Source organism: Choloepus didactylus, chromosome 10 (genome assembly GCF_015220235.1).
Source record: "Choloepus didactylus isolate mChoDid1 chromosome 10, mChoDid1.pri, whole genome shotgun sequence".
Classification (NCBI taxonomy): Eukaryota; Metazoa; Chordata; class Mammalia; order Pilosa; family Megalonychidae; genus Choloepus; species Choloepus didactylus.
Window position 1 is genome coordinate 118,219,334 of NC_051316.1, and position 18,026 is coordinate 118,237,359.

The 18,026-nt window shown below is 44.3% G+C and overlaps 1 protein-coding gene across 3 annotated transcripts in view; it reads left to right on the forward strand.

The window, feature by feature from the left end:
- Positions 1-18,026, forward strand: part of ABCA1 (ATP binding cassette subfamily A member 1) — a 129,997-nt gene that overhangs the window by 21,364 nt on the left and 90,607 nt on the right. For all 3 annotated transcript variants that reach the window (XM_037797716.1, XM_037797717.1, XM_037797718.1), the window contains 3 exons: positions 9,595-9,688; positions 13,647-13,788; positions 15,098-15,216. In XM_037797716.1, the coding sequence (XP_037653644.1) occupies positions 9,595-9,688; positions 13,647-13,788; positions 15,098-15,216 (355 nt within the window). The remainder of the gene's footprint in view (positions 1-9,594; positions 9,689-13,646; positions 13,789-15,097; positions 15,217-18,026) is intronic.

Below are 18,026 nucleotides of genomic sequence, written 5' to 3' on the forward strand. Positions count from 1 at the left end.
GAACTGTAAGGGAACTTGGAGATAATTAAATCCAGTATAATGCTTGGACCTTCTTTAAAAGAAAAAAAAAAAGTCGAGGTACCTTTATGTTCACTAAATTCTTTTTATTATAATGTTATTTAAAGATGTATATATGTGAAACTAGATATAAATCCCTTATAGTTCTAGGCTATTATGCAACTATATGACCCATACATATTCACTAGTTAAATGCAAACAAAATTGCAAAACCAATACAGTTCAAATTAACACTGTTACTGCAGTGGGATAATCGATGTTGTTTTACTGAAAACAAATTATAAGTTGCAATGTGAAAATGCTGGTGGGTGGTATAGTGCTGGTTCTTTTGAGGTTGGCTGGTGTATGTTACAATGTCTAATGATTCAATTCTCCAGCCATTTTTTTTTTATTTGAATGCCCTTCATTTGATGTCATTTGGCTCTCATTTAGTGCCATGTGATCATTCAGAAATTGAATCTGCTTCTGTTCCTTTCATTAGCCTGCTACAATTAGACTTGTGCCAATACAGTCACAAATGCAAACAGAAACTTGGGCTCTGAATTCTTAAGTCAGAACTTGGTTATAAAGTGGGCATGCAGAAAATCCATATTGGTTTATTAGAAATTGTTTAGATAGGCAATGAGATTAAAAAAACACAAAATATTTAAAGTGCTCATCGAGAACTTGCAACCGCTCAAGTATATGTATATTCTAGTTAGAGAAACATTGATTTTGTCCAGTCCCTGATATTACAGATGGAGAAACTGAATTCCAAGGTTACTAGTGAGAGAGTGGGGATTAGTATCCTATCCCATCTTAGTAATAGTAATAGTAAAATATAACACATAATATTACATTAACATAATGAAAGCAAACAGAGTGAGAGTCCATGTTCTCTGCACTAAGTACTTGATTAACTGGAGTAATCCTTTTAAGACCCCATGAAGTATTGTAATTTCCTTGTTTTGTAGTTAGGGAACTTGAAGCACAGAGAAATTAATAATTTGTCTGAGGGCTGCACTGCTAAGAAGCAGCAGAGGTTGGGTTCCAACTCAGATACTCTAACTCCAGAGCTGGTACTCTAAACTGGTATGTCAGATTGCCTTTCAGTAGTCATCAATAATTTTTCTATCCCTTATCTCAAAACCTTTGGCGTTTCTGGCTTCTTCCTTGCCTTTTACCTGCCTCCTAAGGTAGTTCCCAGGTCCTGGTAGGCCCAGGTACTATATGTTCATCTCTTGTCCTCATTTCTCAACTGCTGTGTTGTCCAGGTCCCTGTCTCTTCTGCAGCCCACATAACGGGAACTTGTCTCTGTCATGGTGTGTCCCTAGCCAGTGAGTAGTGGGAGAAATTGTAGGGGGTCTCAAAAGATTGTCCAGTCTAACCCTCTCATTGGACAGATCAGGAAACTGAGGCACAGAGCAGGACAGGGATGTCCCCAAGGTCAGCCAGCCAGCAACCAAGCTGGGAGCAGAGAGCTGGCATCTCTGAAACTCAGGCCAGGTGTCCTTCCATTTCATCACAGTGACTTTTCTTCCCTTTCCCAAATCCTCTGCATCCCCGGGCAGTGCCCAGCCTGGCGGTGGAGGAAATGGGAGGCAGGGAAGAAGTCTCAGCCCAGGAAGGAGTAAGGAGCGCAGGGTTCCGAACAGGACTTGGAGTTGGTTATCCAGACTGAGCCAGTCTCCACTGGTACTGAGCTTCTTGCTTCTTGCTCAGGAGCTCATGGGTTTAAAAGTGCTAGGATTTGAGAGATAAGCAGGCTTAGTCCAAGGCAATTTGTAGCTCTTGTGGAAGGAGGTGGTACACACTCAACATGCGGACACAAAAGGGCTTTTCTAGATAATACACCACTGCCTACTAACCTGTCCTAGTTACCTTCCTTCCTGATTTCTAAAGGAAATGTATTTTTGCTGAATCAGAAAGGAAAGTGGTTTATTTCACATCATGAATATGTAGGTTTTCGAGTGGGAAAGATCTGGCCTGCCCCTAGCACAATTAATGGCACTGGTGTTCAGAGGGGGGGTAGGGGTGCAGAGTCAGCCCTTCACGGAAGTAGCTCAGAACCGCTCTCTTGGTGGCATTGCAGGCACAGGCTCTTTTTAGCAGGCTCTGCTTAATCAGCCTGAAAGTTTTTGTGTCCCTCGATCTTAAGTTCTGAGTGGTAGCTATTTCCCCGCTCTACTGGCTTGGATAATATGTTGTTTTAGACATTGGGAACCGTTCAGGGTTTTCATGCCATTTGGTTAGCGCAGTCAACACCAGCAGTGCCTGTTAGGCAGGGGATGAAGTTAGCAGCCCCCAACAGCTCTTGCCCATCACGTAGGGAAATTGAGGGCTTGTTTCCCTTCTTCTGAAATCCGGGAGCCTACACTTGGCACTAGAGTCAAGCAAAGAACCTGGCACCTGGAACTTAAGAATTTGCTAAATGAGTGGTGAATGTGTCCATGGTGCTTTAGTTTGCAGGTCTCTAGGAGGCTCCCCTGCAAATGCAAAAATGCAAAGCTTTGTGCATTGCTGCCTGAGAGAATAGAAAGAATATGCAAACACCTGGAGCTGTGCAGTATACCCTGGAGCAATCCTGCAGAAAGGCAGCCATTGCATCTTAGCTCTGTGTCCTTGTGTGCTGATGAATATGGTGGCCTCTCTGCCCCATTGTACAGACTCGTGGAGACCAGGGGATATTTCCCTGTTTCTGTTGGGCAGAGAGAAGACACTGAAATTCAGTTGCACAAGTAGGGTGCAAAGCTCAGTTTGGGTCCAGAGTAAAGGTTAACTCGCCGGGTGGCAGTCACTCCGCTCAAACAGGGTTTGGGACAGGAAGGGGGAGGGGCTTCAGAGTTCTTAAGCTCCTCATCTGGTTTTAGGTTGAGCTGTGGAACAGATGGGACAGAGTGTGGCCATATGGCCTCTTTTCTCTTGCCTTTGTGATTAATTTTACCTATTCAATCTGACCAGCCATGCGGCTGGGAAAATAGTTGGTTCTAAGTTTTGCATAAATTAGAACACCAGTATTTGGGAACTGTTTAGTGACAAGGAATACGCGATCATAAAATGAAAATCCCTCATTAGAGAGAATTTTACAGGGTAGATGGGGGCTGTCTGTAACGTGTCTCCACTTCCAGCCTCTCTGGCCACGGGCACACCCTATCCTGGCCTAGCAGTGATGTGGTTCGGGTTCTAATTCCAGCTTCCATGGCCTTGGGGAACTCGTTTCTCCCTGAGCGTTACCTTCCCCTTCTGTTGAATGAAGAAGGTTCAGACAGTCATTTATTGTTTCATTTGGATCAGTATTTATTGAGCATCTCCTCCCTGTTGGATAGGGTGCTGGGTATGCAGCAGAGAATCAGAAAGACCTGATCCCTGCTCTCAGAGAACTTAGAGTTAGTGAAACTAACTTATGAAATTCTCACATAAGTAAAAATATAATTACAAACCATGATGACTATTATAAAGAAAAAGAAAAAGCCAGACATATGATGATGCCATGTTAGAGTCTAGCAGGTTATGGTGGAGACTAATTGAGAATGGAAGGTTGTGACATTTAAGCTGAGAGCCCTGAAATTGGGCAGTTTTTAGCCAGGTGAAGATTAGGGGCTGGGAGATCAAGGGTACTCGCCTTCCAGGCAGAGAGACAGGGTGTGAAGGCCTTGGGGTCCCAGGCATGGGCTGCAGCATGGCCCAGGTGGAGTGAAGGAAGACAGTCCAGGGCTGAGTGGGAAGTGGAGGGGCAGATCCTGCAGCCAGCAGGTGAGGGAGTGGTTGCATTTTCTTTTACTTATAAAGCGATTCCCTTAGGTGGGCTGGCCATGGCGCGAGGGTCAGATGGTTGTGAGGTCCCCCCACTGAGGGGACTTGAATGCCCACAGCCCGAGGCATCAGTTGCACTCGTGATGTCCATAAGGCCAGTTTCGTGTTCTGCTTTCTTCTTCCATTTGACATTATTTGGTGTGGATGTTCCCATATTTCCAAACAATCTTCATGTCTATATTAATGATGCCTTATGTGTGGGCTGCATTTTGTGGTTTTGAAAAATACTCATGTCCATTTTCTTCCCGATTCTTGCAGCAATTCTGAGAAGTACGCATTATAGTTTCTGTTTCATAGGTGAAGAAAGCAAGGCCCGTGATTTGCAAGTCAGTGAGTTCATTAGCGAAGGGACTGGGTCACAGACATGGATCCTTTGTCTTCAGAGCTGTCATGGGATGATGCCATTGATATTCCTGAAAGCGTTACAATATTCCATCAACCCAGTTTTTATTTTGCAAGTTTGTACCCTATTGCCAACATTTAAATTGTTTCTGGTATTTACTATTGAAAATAAACTACTACAAAGATGTTAATACAGATAGACTTTTCTTACTTTTATTTTTTTTCTTTAGGCCAGAATCATAGGGATAGGATGGAGGTGATGGTAGCACAACATTGTGAATGTAATTAACAGCACTGAATTACATATTTGAATGTGGTTAAAGGGGGAAATTTTAGGTTGTATAGATGTTACTAGAAAAAAAAAAACTCATAGGACCGTGCAACACAGTGAACCCTAATGTAAACTGTAGTTAACAGTACAATTATAATAATGTTTAATATTAATGGTACATGGGAACTCGGAATTTTCTGCACAATTTTTCTGTAAGCTGACAGCTTCTCGTTAAAAAATAAATTGGTTTCACGCATGTTGAGTAATTACTGATAATAATGATAATAAAAGCAGCTGGATGTGCCAGACTCTGTGCTAAGCCTTTTCCACAAAATGACATTTAATGTCTCACAGTCCTAAAGCAGCGGTTCTCAAGTGAGGGCGATTTTCCTCCCTGGGGACATTTGGTACTTTCTGGAGACATTTTTGGTTGCCGCCATTTCTCGGGAATGGTGTGGCTGATGCCTGGTGGGCAGAGGCCGGGGATGCTGCTAAATATCCTATGAGCATAGGACGGTCCCCACAACCCAGGATTATCTGGCCCAAATGTTGAGGTATTGAGTTCAGAAACCCTACTCCAGAGGTGCTTGCTCATCTAGCACCCAGGCTACAGCTGAGGAAGAGCGAGATGGAAAGTGTGGAGTAATGTTTTGGGGCTCCTTGGAGCAGCTCAGGGTAGCAATTCATTTAAACAACAGAATGATTATTGTTAAGATCCAACCCTTAAAGGAAGCTCTCAAGTTTCTGATCTTAGTATGAAACACCTTTTGGAAACAGTGTTCCTTCCCATCTTCCCACCCCATGGTGCTGGGTGGGTGGGGACCAAAGCAATATTTAGAAGAGTTTTCTGTGAGAGTTTATAGCAGTAAAGCATCAACTTATTTCCAAGCTGTTTGTGGGGGCCTAAGTTAAGAAACAGTGCTGGCTCAGAGATAGGGCAGATATCTGCTTTTGATAGTAAGTGGAGCCAGCGTGCCAAGTCAAGTTAGATTTCTAGGGGAAGGCTACTGGGAAAGAAATCTCCAGAACATCTCCCTGAGTTTAGAAGGTGAGTTCTATGTTCAGTGACAGAAATAATTTTGGAGGTACAGGGAACAAGGGCACAGGTTAAATTTTGTCTCCCATAAGTTCTCTGGTTTGGGTGTTGTGAGCTTTGGAGGCAGTCTCTTTGTTTGGAAAGGTGTTAGCATCTCAGCTCAGCCAGAACTTTGAAAGATTAAGAATCTAGATACTCTGGTAATAAGGCAGAGGGTGCAAGAAGGTTGGGGTGCACCATGGCTCAGAGAAGGGGGACCCTTGAGTCAGATTGGCTTTGAATCTTGCTTCTGCCGTGTGCCCGCCTTGTATCCTTGGCAGTTTATTAGCTTTCTGAGCTTCAGTTTCCTCATCTGTAAAATGGGGGATAATCATAGTGCCATGAGAATTGTTTGATGATTAAATGAGTTAATACAGGCAAAGCACTTAGGACACTGGTACATGGTAAGACCCACTGAAGTGTTAGCCATGTTACTACTGTCAGTCTTTTTCTTACCTCTTTCCTTGATCTGCTCACACCTGCTGGCTTCAGCTGCTGAGAAATGGTTTGTAAGATCCTCTTTGTGTCCTTTGCTGGGAGTGCCACAGGGAGGATCTATTCACTTTTTTCAATCAACCAGTAGACTTTTGATAGCAGAATCTTATGGGCCCTAGGTGTGGGGGCTGCAGAGCTGGCCGGGAATGTAAGGTTGACTCATTGGGTCAGAGCAGTGCTCTGCAGGACTGGGGAGTGCTACTCCGTCCAAAGTGGCATCTTAAGAGTGAAGGGTCCCAGACACAGCTCAGTGAGAGGCTGCCTGATGGGTGCAAAAGCTCCAATTTAGGGTCTGGTAGATCTGGGTTCAAACACTGGGGCGCCCTTTTACCAGGCTAAGTCCCATGACCTCTCCTAACCTCAGTGTCCTCACTTCTAACATGGTGACCATATGACCCACCTCACAGGGTTATGGTGAGAATTGAATATTAGAGATGAGATGTGTAAAAATTCCTGACACGCAGTAGGTATTTGGTATCAGCTATCATGGCCTGCGATTATAAATCGACAGGCCATGTGCCAATTTAGACTCGGTGGAACCTGTTGACAGTTTTAGACAGTACCACCTAGTGGGGGTCATATATCATCTATCCCCTGCCTGTGTGCCAAGCAGAATTCCACGTGGAAGAGTGTTTGTGGCCATGACCTCCCACATCAGACAGAACTAGCCACTAATCTCCACCCCACCGTTGACAAGCTCTGTGACTTACCCTTCCTTGAGCCTTGGCCTTGCCGCGTATAAAATGGAGATAATAGTTGTTCCTACTTAACAGGGTTGTTCTGAGGTTACATGAAGTAATCCATACAAAGATATGCTTAGGACTTATTGGGCTCTAAATCAATGGTAGCTACTGTTTGTCCAAAAAGTACAAATGGTAGCTTCAGAGCATCAAGATTTGATGCCTGTTTATCTTACCCTTACCCCTCACTTAATTTTATTTTTTTTCTGAGTTCATTATTTTTTTCCTGAATTCATTCACTGTGCTACCATTTTTCCAAGTTTTGTTCTGTCTTTGTCAGTATTTGGAGGAGATTTTAGTTAGCTGTAAGCTTGGAATGCCTACAATTTTATGTTCTGCTTTTTTCTCTTAATATTCTATGGATAACAGTTTCTATGTTGCATAAATATTGTTGTAATGACTGCATAATATATCATCAAGTTAATGTACTGTAATTTAATCATTTCTCTATTGTCATGCAATTTGCTTGTTTCCAGTGTTTTTCAATTATAATATCTTGAGGAATGAATAACCATGTGCATATAGCTTTTTGATATTTTGAATTTAGTTCCCTAGGATGAATTCCCAGGAATGTTACTCAGTCAAAGGGGATAAACATGTCTTTTGGATACGTATTGCCAAATTGCTTTCCCAAAGGGTTCTGTTGATTTATGTTTTCATCTTCATTATTTTATAAACTTCAGTTCATTCTCTTACTCAGACATTTTTAAAACCCTTATCATGTGGCAGGCTTCATGAAAAGAAAGTGACCCTAGGCGAAAAGCTCATATATAAATAGGGTCCCTGCATGCCAAGTGCTCATGAAGGCACCGAGTACCTGGGAACCTCGGGGAGGGGCAGCCAACTCAGCGGGCAGAGAAGGCAAGCGTCTTGTCATTAGCAAGGTTGGAGATTTTGGTGTGTGCTGCTCTTTGGGTTACTTACAGAAATATTTTTTGGAGATTTTGGTGTGTGCTGCTCTTTGGGTTACTTACAGAAATATTTAATAAGACCCACTCCATCTTTGATTTTGCGGATCCTTTGGCCAACATGCTTCCTTCCAGAGAGGGAACCACTTGTCCTTTTTTATTTCTTATTTTGCTATCTACCACAGACTATTCTTCATAGTTACATGGTAACAGTGGTTTTTTTTTTTTTTTTTTTTTTTTTTTTTTTGGTCCACTAGAGAAGTAATATATGCTCATTATTGAAAATTTAGGAAACACAGGAAATTATTTAAAAAATCATCCATGTTCTTATCACCCCAGTACAGCCATTGTTATCATTGAGCTGTATTTCCTTCCGAAAAGAAAATTTTAAAAAGAGCTTAATGTGGAATCATGTAAAGGTCTTTGGGAACTAAGAACTGGCCGGTTAAAATAACATAAAACAAACAACAAATGATAAACAAAAAAACCAAAAACAATCTGAAGCACCAGCACCAGCAGAATGGTTAAATTAATTATGATCTATTCATAGAGTGGAATAGCGAGTGGTCATTAAAAGCCATATTTTTAGAGAATATTTAATGCCATGGAAAATGCTTCCAGTAGGATATATAATGAAAAAGCAGAATACAGAATTATATAAGCTGTATAATTCCAGTTTTGTAGAGAAAAAATATTATTCATAGACACATAGAAAAAAGATTCAGAGATAATTAACAGAGAACTATTGTCAGCTTGGTTTACTAGGGATTATCTCTGAGAGGTAGGATTAAGGGTGATTATATTCACCTTTTTCTACTTTTCTGTTTTTTTTTAATCTTCATTTTTTTTTACAATAAAAATATATGGACTCAAGCATCAAGGAAATAGTGCTGTTGTTTGGAAATAAGAGGGGATTTCATATCACTGTTCTCTTGGCTTTGTGACTCTGAAGCCACAGTCACAATTAGCCACAAAGCCCCGTGACTCTTCTGGGCTTTTTGGTGGTCATCCTAATTAGAACTTTGGAATCAAGACATGAAAGGAATGGAGGAGATGGGAGACTTCAGGCAGTGTAACTAGTTGTCTGAACACCACTGGTCCCCTTCAATTATGTCTAGTGATTTCCATCTTGTCTCTGTGTATTTACGCCCCAGCAGGGTTCCCCTTTAGAGAAACTTCATTGCTATAGCCAATGGATCATGCTTACCTCTAAGTTTAATGACCTTCTAACCCACTGGAGAAGATGGCGCTCAGGCCTCAATGGATGGAGAAGGACTTTGCACTTCTCCCAGCTCCTTCCACTTCTGGGTGCACACAGGTCAACATGGAACTGGGTGTGACTTTCCATTATTCTTTGGAGCCGGCTTCTGAGCCCCCAGGGAGCCACTTTGTGTGTCTTTAGAGGAGCAGAGCTGATGTGTGTTTAGCATAGCAGTAGGCCCTGGTCCCTTCCTCTCAACAAATGTCTTTACATATGTGCTGCAGTGTTGAGGCTGGGAATGCAGAAATGATGACGGGGACCCTGTGCCTGCCCTGTGGAAGCCAGTGATGGAAAGACTGGATTCCAGGGGCTTGAGGAGGATGCAATGGGAGGAGGACTCAGGGGGTAGGAGAAGGGCTTCTAGTTCAGCCTGAGATGTGAGGAAAGGAAAGAACGCCTGGTTGAGTCTTGAAGAGTCTCGAAGAGTGGGAGCCAGAGAGAGCAGGGTGGGCAGCATCTTCCTCTGCTTCTGGGAAGCCCGGAAACATGGAATCTTATACGGTAGGCTGAGAACTGCAGACAATTCGATGTTATTGGAGCTGAAGAGGTGAGTAAGTGAGTAGTGTGGGAGAGGCTGGAGAAGCTGATCAACTGTTTAAATCAGCTTTTCTGTGGACCTCCCCACACCCAGTAGTGTTAGGCATCCGTGTTACTTTTAAAATTCACCAGCACTGTCTTATTTCCCACCTAGTGTCAGCTGCTGCTGGAAGTGGCCTGGCCTCTGTTTATCTTCCTGATCCTGATCTCGGTTCGGCTGAGCTACCCACCCTACGAGCAGCATGAATGTGAGTACCCACGAGTCCTGCCTGAGACTCACCACCAGCCAGCGAGATGCAGGCCATGGGACATGTGACGCTTGCCCTTTCCAAGGAAGCTAAGTTTAAGAAATCCCTTGGAAGCTTTGGAACAGAAAATCTAGGCCCCCAAATTTTCGAGAAGGCATCAAAGGAGCCTGTTTTCCATCCTAGTGAATGGCGATCATAATAATTATTATAATAGCCAACATCCATTACTTGCATTTGACTTCATGAAAGGAAAATAACTTCACGGGTAGCTCAGAAAGTGGTGATTAAGGAGCCCTCTTAAAGCCTTAACACCTCTGATATGTGATCCCAAACAACCTTTTTCATATGCATATGCCTTTATTACACAGTTGTAATATATGTGATCATAAATCTGTAAATCATGGAAAATATAATTTTAAGCATTTGTATAAAACTTCATAGTTGACTAATATTCTTTCATTTGCTTCTCATGACAACCTTGTGTAGAAGGCTTTATTATTATCCTCATTCACTTTAATTTCATGATAAGTAAATACAGGCTCAGAGATGTGCAGGGACTTGCCTAGGATCAGACAGCTAGTGAAAGAGGTGAAGTCAAGCTCAGATTATCCGATCTGAGCTCCCAGTCATGTGCCTTGACGATGTCCTTCACCATGGGGTTAGAAAATATAATACAGTGCTAGGAACATTCACTCTAGATGTCAGAGTACCTGGGTTTGAAGCCAGCTAACTTCAGTACTTAACTAGCTGTGTCACCTTGGGCAAGTGACTTAGCTTCTCGGTATCTCAGTTTCCTCCTCTCTAAAAAGGGAGTAATAATACCTTCTTGTGGTGGTCATGAGCGTTAGCATCCTACAGATGCGGTCTGTCTCCTGACTGGGCTCACGGCTGGGTTGTCCCAGTCTCAAGGATCAACACTTATAGAAGGGGTTTAGCTGAGAGCTCTGTTCAGTTGCCCCAGGGCTGCTCCCTACCATTAACTAGCTCCACACCCCAACCCTCCCCGCCAGCCCCATGCGCTTGCAGGATACTTTTTGGAAAGTGATGGGGCCCTCCTTTTAATTGTGTTCTTGCAGTTCTAGCAGGTATTTATCTGTTAATTTGCTAAAGCCCATTAAATATATATATATATATTTTTTTTACTCAAAACCTCAAAAACATTCCTCCAGAAGTGGTTGTCTAATCTCACCTGCAAGGAAATGAGCATTAAGTTGAAATCTGCACTGAATTTATGGGCTGTGAGGTGGTTCTGCTTTCTCATTTGTTGATTGATGAGCAAAGGCGTCTTTGATTTTGTTTGAGCATTACCCCAAGACCCCCCAAAGCACAGGCATTAGGCCAAACTTAGCTGTCTTTTACCTGTTAGGCTATTCTCTCTTTCTGGAAATAGCACAGACTTGGCTATCAGACAGATGGGGGTCTGTCTGAATCCTGGCTTTGCTACCTGCTAGTGTTGTGACCTTGGACGAGTTTTTGAGTTTTTTACCCAGATCCCTCGGACTCCAGACCACACGTTCTCAGAAATGTGGTGAGATTCTTGTACCCCTAGAGGCCGGATAAGACGTTTTCTATCTGTCTGTGCACTTTTGGCCACATGACTTCCTGTTCTCACTACTTTCTTGAGTTGAGTTTAGAGATAAGATGAAGCTTACAGAGGTGTCTTGTCTCTGGGAATAAAGGATTTGGTATATAATTCTTTCCCATAAAGCTTTCCCAATTCAACGCAGAGCTACCAGGTCCTGCAGACTTGCCTGGGCCTTGGGCCCTGGGAGTCCTTTATGCTATTTTAGTGTCATCCTGTGCACACAGTGCCAGGTCTTCATCCTGTTTTTGTTTGTAAATAAGATGGGCCATACATGCAGGGTTTAGCCTGATGGACCTCACTGTCCTGCACTGCCTTTGACCAATACCACCCTGTCCTGGGTGCCAGTATCTCTTGGAGTTTAAAGGGGAGAATCTCTTGGTCCTTCGTGTATTTGATTGGGTTGCATAAATCTACCCTGAATGAGGAGCAGCTGACTTAGGCAAGGGGCCTTGTTTGGTTTTCCTTGAACTGTTAACAGGGAGATAAGGAGATTGAGTAAATATTCAACAGGCCAGAGTCCCCATGGAGGGTGGAGGCAGTGGGTCAGATCTTGTCACATCCTTGCTTTAGATGTTGCCTCTCTGGTTGGAGACTGGACGTAAGGAAAAGGCCAGTAGAAGGGCCCCAGTGCTGATGTGCAAAAGCTCTGGGTTAACTTCTTGGGAGGCTCTGTTAGCACATACATATGAAAATATAAAGGTGAATAATTAGGGCTCCCGCTTTGGAGGAAGGTGGGAGCTGTGAGATGGGAAGGAGTGTTCCTGGCTGGGCAATGGTGGAGCGAGGCCACCAGTGACTCGATAGTCACAAAGGGCCCATTCATTGAGCTTTCCTCTGAGCCAGGCACTCTGCACCTCTGCCTGTGAGAGCCCGTGTGATACCATGGATCTGTGTAGTAGACTGTGCTTTTATCACCATTTTACAGAGGAGGAAACTGAGTGTTAGGCGGCCCAAGGACATGGGCAACATTGCTGCTTGGCAAGTTGTAGGGACTGGATGTGAACCCCAATTGATCCAACCCCAAAGCCTGTAAGAACATGATGAAAGCTGGAGCCAAGGCTGTTCTGTGCAGGGGACTCCCTGGTCCTCAGGTTAAGGGCCCCTGGCCCAGGGTCCACTTGTCTCGATCTTCATAAGCAGCATCCACTGATGACTGCACAAACCCAATGGTGTCTTCAAAGCCCAGGACCAGCCTGTCTGTAAGAACCTCCTCCACAACGAAGGGGGAGGAGTGAGAGAGATGATGAGCAAGAAAACAAGAAGAACAAAACAAATGTAGTCAGGTGTTTATTAGGTACTCTTGAGGAGCTTTTGGGCTGGCAGACGAGATGAAACCAACCAACACTTGACAATGGAGGACAGTACAGGAGGGGATTGAGGAGAGCTGGGTTACGAAGGAAGTGGATCATGGAGATGCAGGGTCTACTCCGGGCTGACCAGGTCCGCTAACCCCTGAGTGTTCTTTGTCAGCCACTTTATCTTGCTGTAGTTTCCTTTTTTTCAATCCAAAGGAATTGGAATAGGTCATTTTCACCCCCCCCTTTTTTTTAATTCATTTTTATTGAGATATATTCACATACTGTGCAGTCATACAAAACAAAGTGTACATTCAGTTGTTTACAGTACCATTATATAGTTGTGCATTCATTACCAAAATTAATTTTTGATATTTTCATTACCACACACACACAAATAATAGGAATAAAAATTAAAGTGAAAAAGAGCAATTAAAGTAAAAAAGAACACTGGGTGCCTTTCTTGTTTGTTTGTTTGTTTGTTTCCTTCCCCCATTTGTCTACTCATCCATCCATAAACGAGACAAAGGGGAGTGTGGTCCTTATGGCTTTCCCAATCACATTGTCACCCCTCCTAAGCTACATTTTTATACAATCGTCTTCAAGATTCATGGGTTCTGGTTTGTAGTTTGATAGTTTCAGGTATTTACTGCTAACTATTCCAATTCCTTAGAACCTAAAAAGAGTTGTCTATATTGTGCATAAGAGTGCCCACCAGAGTGACCTCTCGGCTCCTTTTGGAATCTCTCTGTCTGGCCCTTTTATTACTCCAAAAGGTTTGGACGTCTCATCACCTGTCAAAGGTTGGTATTGTGAACCCCATTCTACAGATGATGTTCAAGTTGATCTCAGATCTTGCCCGGGGTCACAGAGGCCCACCATTAATGCCAAGTTTTCAACCTGGGGCCAGATTGGTCCAGAGGAGGCAGCACTTTGGATGTGGGAAACGAGACAGACAGATTTGGGGCCGAGCGTTGTATGGACAGAGCCAGCAGAGATGAGGGCGCCGATCAAGTCACAGAATCGTGTAAAAGAATTAATATTTCTCCCCCTGTGTTTTTCTTCTCGATCTCAACAGGCCACTTTCCAAACAAAGCCATGCCCTCCGCAGGAACACTTCCTTGGGTTCAGGGGATTATCTGTAATGCCAACAACCCCTGCTTCCGTTACCCAACTCCTGGAGAGGCTCCTGGGGTCGTTGGAAACTTTAACAAGTCTATGTAAGTACCAGATCATGTTTTCTTTCCCAAACTTGTTGGTTAATACTTTTCCTTTGCTTCTCTTCCTCTGGAGAATTTCGAGTGGTCAGATTTGAGTGAAGTTGCTTTGGTAAAGGTTTGTGTGATAAAATCTGCAGAGTGAGGGGAGAAGACTTGCTGCCAGGATTTAAGACTGGGGGACCTTGGCTTTGGTGCATTTTAGGAGTAATGTTGCTATGTAGCCAAAAGCCGTTGCTTGTGGGCAGTTCCTCCAAAAACTGGGCAGAAAGTAGGAAGGGGAGACACAGCACATTAGCTCCATGTGTTAATTTGTCCACTCATTTAACAGATATTTACTGTGGTTCTGGGAGCTAGGGGGCAGGGGGACAAAGAGTGAGCCCAGGAAGGGGTCCCAGCCCTCACGGAGCTGACAGCCAAGACTGCGGGACGTCTGTCCTTTCTGCTGTCTCTGAGCTCAGACACCTACTCTTACCTCTCTCGCTGCCCCATCACACTGCATCGTCCCTGCTGTCTGCAGGTCTTTTGCTTTCTTGGGGGTGAGCTCCTTAAGGGACAGGCTGCTGCTTTCTTCGCATTTGGATTCCTCACTCCTGGCTTCCCCAACAGACATAGTATAGGCTTAATAAATGTTTGCTGAAATGCACAGAACTGTGGCGTGAGCCAGGATGGACTGAGGGCTGCAGGGGGTGTTTCTAGCCAATTCCGAGGAAGCTGCAGCTGGGGCAGGCAGGGCTGCATTATGACATTCATGGGCCCCTTCCTCCACACGAGAATATGAAGGATGATATTTTCATGACTGCAATGGTATAAAGATGAGCCTAACCCAGGCGGAATTCATTAATATATATTCCTTCTGTTATATTCATTTTTTCCTGGTTTTAAAAGAAATGAAAAGATTTGTATGGGTTCCTAAAAGTAGCGTGGGCTTGTTGGCCCTATGACTAAGCTGGCCTTGAGAGCATGTGTGTTTGTGTGTGTATGAGCCAGTGGAAGAGAGAGAGAGTGACAGAGAAAGAGAGAGAGACTGGGGGGGGGGGAGGAAGAGAGAGAGAGAGGGAGAGAGAGAATGAATCAGGGAGGACTTCCTGGGGGTGGAGGGCCTTGAAGGGTGGTAGAATTGGTCGTGTGGACGTGTGGGGAGACCATTCGGGGTGGTAGGTGGATGAGTGGGAGCTTAGGGTATCAGTGAAGCTGGGGAGTGGGGAGAGGACCTGGCCAGGCTGGGGCTTGAGTACTTGACAGTCACTTTCTTAAAGTGGAAGAGGCTGCTGACCTAACTAGGGTTTTTCTTTTCTTACACCCCCTGCAGTGTGTCTCGCCTGTTCTCAGATGCTCGGAGACTGCTGTTATTTAGCCAGAAAGACACCAGCTTGAAGGACATCCACAAAGTTCTGAGCACCTTGCGGCAGATAGAGAGCTCCAGTGCAAGTAAGCCAGTGCCTTCCACGTCTCGGCTTCTGGTGGGAGGCTGAACTGCACCAGGGGGAGGCTGCAGCCCCGTGGCCTGGAGCTTGTTGCCTTTAGCTCTTCCCCGTGGTATTTTCCTCCTCCACAGCTGGCCTGTCAGGAGGAGGAGGTGTTTGGAAGGAATGTGGGAAGCAGGCTGCCCCAGTTGGGGCCCTGGCCTTTTCAGGGGAGACAAGAAAGATCCCCATGGAGATGGCGCAGGCCTGGCTTCCAAGAGAGCTAGGGGTGCTGGTTGCTGCCAGCTGAATTTTTTTTTTTTTTTATTAGAGAAGTTGTGGGTTTACAGAGCAATCATGCATAAAATACAGGATTCCCGTACACCACCCTATTATTAACACCTTGCATTGTGCATTGTTTTTGGAGGTGGACATCTGGTGGTGGTAACAGTGGGCCTATTTAGAGACAAGAGATCCTTCTGTGCACAGAAGTGCAATTAAAGATGCAACTTGATATGGATAAGTGAAAGTTAAACGTTTATGGAAAATGCAATTCATCTTCCCTTAGTCACCTGATTTAGTCTGATGGGCATTTGAACTCTGATCTTTTAAAAAGTGAACTTTTCACCTGTGATCCGGTTAAGTGCTCCGGAACTTTACTGTGTGCCCTCGAGGAAGTGTCTGAGGGGCAGGCAGTTTGCTGAGTGGGGCACAGGTGGCAGAAGGCTTGGAGCCAGCTCCAGGGGGGCAGGAAATGATGGTGTGCCCGGTCCATAGAGAAGCTCAAAGCAACCAAGAAGCTGACTAAAAGCCAGTGTGCTTTTTATTATCACCATGCGCAGGTGGTTCCAAAATGTCAGTGATAAATGACTCCACCTATCACAGGCTGACAGCGGCCAGTGCCCCAGGAAAGCACTTTTCACTCGGCGGTTTGGTGTTTTGGAAGGGGAGGGATGGGCCGGTTGTGGCTGAGAGGCCTCCCTGTTTGTCTCTCCTGTCTGCACAGGATGCAGGCGGGTCGTCTCCACAGATCACAGCCTCAGTTCTTACTAATCTGCTGCCCAGTGAATTAGAGGCCGAGCCGGGATTATTTCTTCTACTCCCAAGCAACATTGTGGCCCAGAGGAAAGAGAGCTAGGCTTTATTACTTTGTAGCCATGTAATCTCCTCTGGGACATATTTCCGCATCTGTAAAATGGGGATGATTGAAGAATAAATGAAATGAAACATTTAATTGCTTAAGAACAGCGCCTGGTACCTAGGAAGTACCTAGCAAATATTAGTTCTGAGTATTCTGGTGTGGTGACATCTCAGCCTTCTCTGAGCGTTAATTTCCTTGGCTATAAAATAACAGCTAACATGTCACCTAACTTGCAAAACCTAACAGTATCTGGGCACATAGTAGATGCTCAGTAAATGGGGGCCCAGTATCTTTCTCGTATGATGGTGATGCATTTGCCTGATTCTTCTGCACTTGGTGGGCTCGGCTGTTGAACTCAGCTGTCAAGCAGAGTTTCAGATCTTAGGGGAGGTTGCCTTCAAGATAGAACTGTTCTTTGAGCAACTGGAGACTTGATTTGGGATGGAGAAGAGAAGGCAAACCTGTGTCCAAAATACCGTCTCTGCATAGCTGTGAGGAGAGCAGGTCTCCTTTAGAATTTGATTTCTTCATACCAATGCTGAATATTCCCTTTTCTGCTCTGCAGCTATTTCTAAATCACTTCTAACTTTCTTCGTGTGTCCTGCACCACAGAGCCAAGCCGCAGTTTAGAGGAAAATGCACAGCAGCTTGGCTTCTGCCTAGAGGAAATAGTAACTTTTTGCTGATTTTGAAGCACACTCTCTGGATTGCAGAGAGAACCCATGCTGGGACATTTATGTACAAATGTCTACGTAGAGATCTGTGTTTATCTGCACTCACAGCATGCTCTCAGCATGATGGGCTCAGCCGTCTGGGACTAGCACCCCCAGGGGTGGAAGGCTCCCTAATCACAACCTTCTCTACTCCACACCTGCTTCCCGAGGTGGGAAACTACCACCTCACAAAGTAAGTGCATTTTGGGGGTAGGCATCTCTAATTGCCAGAAAAATACTCATAACCCTGCTATCCCTTCTAGAGAGTGAGTCTAATTCTATTTCCTTTGAAACAGTTGAAGGCAGCTCTCATGTTTTCCCTTCTCTCTTCCCCAAGTCTTTGATGTTTTCAGACTAAATATCCCCCATTCCTCTTACGAAATTTTTTTCTCCCAGGTTTTGCCTCTTCTCTGGTTGTGTTTCAGCATGTCTGAGTCCTTCTTGAAGCTTACCGGAAATTACAACATTCTAGTATTCTAGCACAGAGTAGAAAGGGACTTTTGTCTCCCTGATTCTGAACACTGTATTTCTGAGATTGCATTAGGCTTTTTTGGCATCCACGTCATGCGGTTGACTCATACTCCAACTGCAGTCAACCCGAACTCCAGAGTCTTTTAAATACACAGTATGGTAAGTTACTTGTTCTTGATCTCTTAATTGTGCAGTTGCCTTTTTGTACCTAAAGAGAAAATACCTGTTTCTTTTCTATTTTACATTTTTAGATTACATATGCCATCACGTCTTACAAATACTGTTTGTAGATTCTGATTTTGCCATGCATTGTAGTTGCTTTTTCGCCTTGTTTCCTGCCATCTAGGAATTTGATAAATAGCTCTTCTTGTTCTCATCCAAGTCCCTGATAAATGCAGGACCGAGGCTGGAGGTTTGGAAAAGTCCACTGGAGACTCCCTCTCGCTAATCTTTGGACGTCACTGCTAGTGCGCAGACAAATCCATCAACGTATGTTCTCACCAGGGTGGG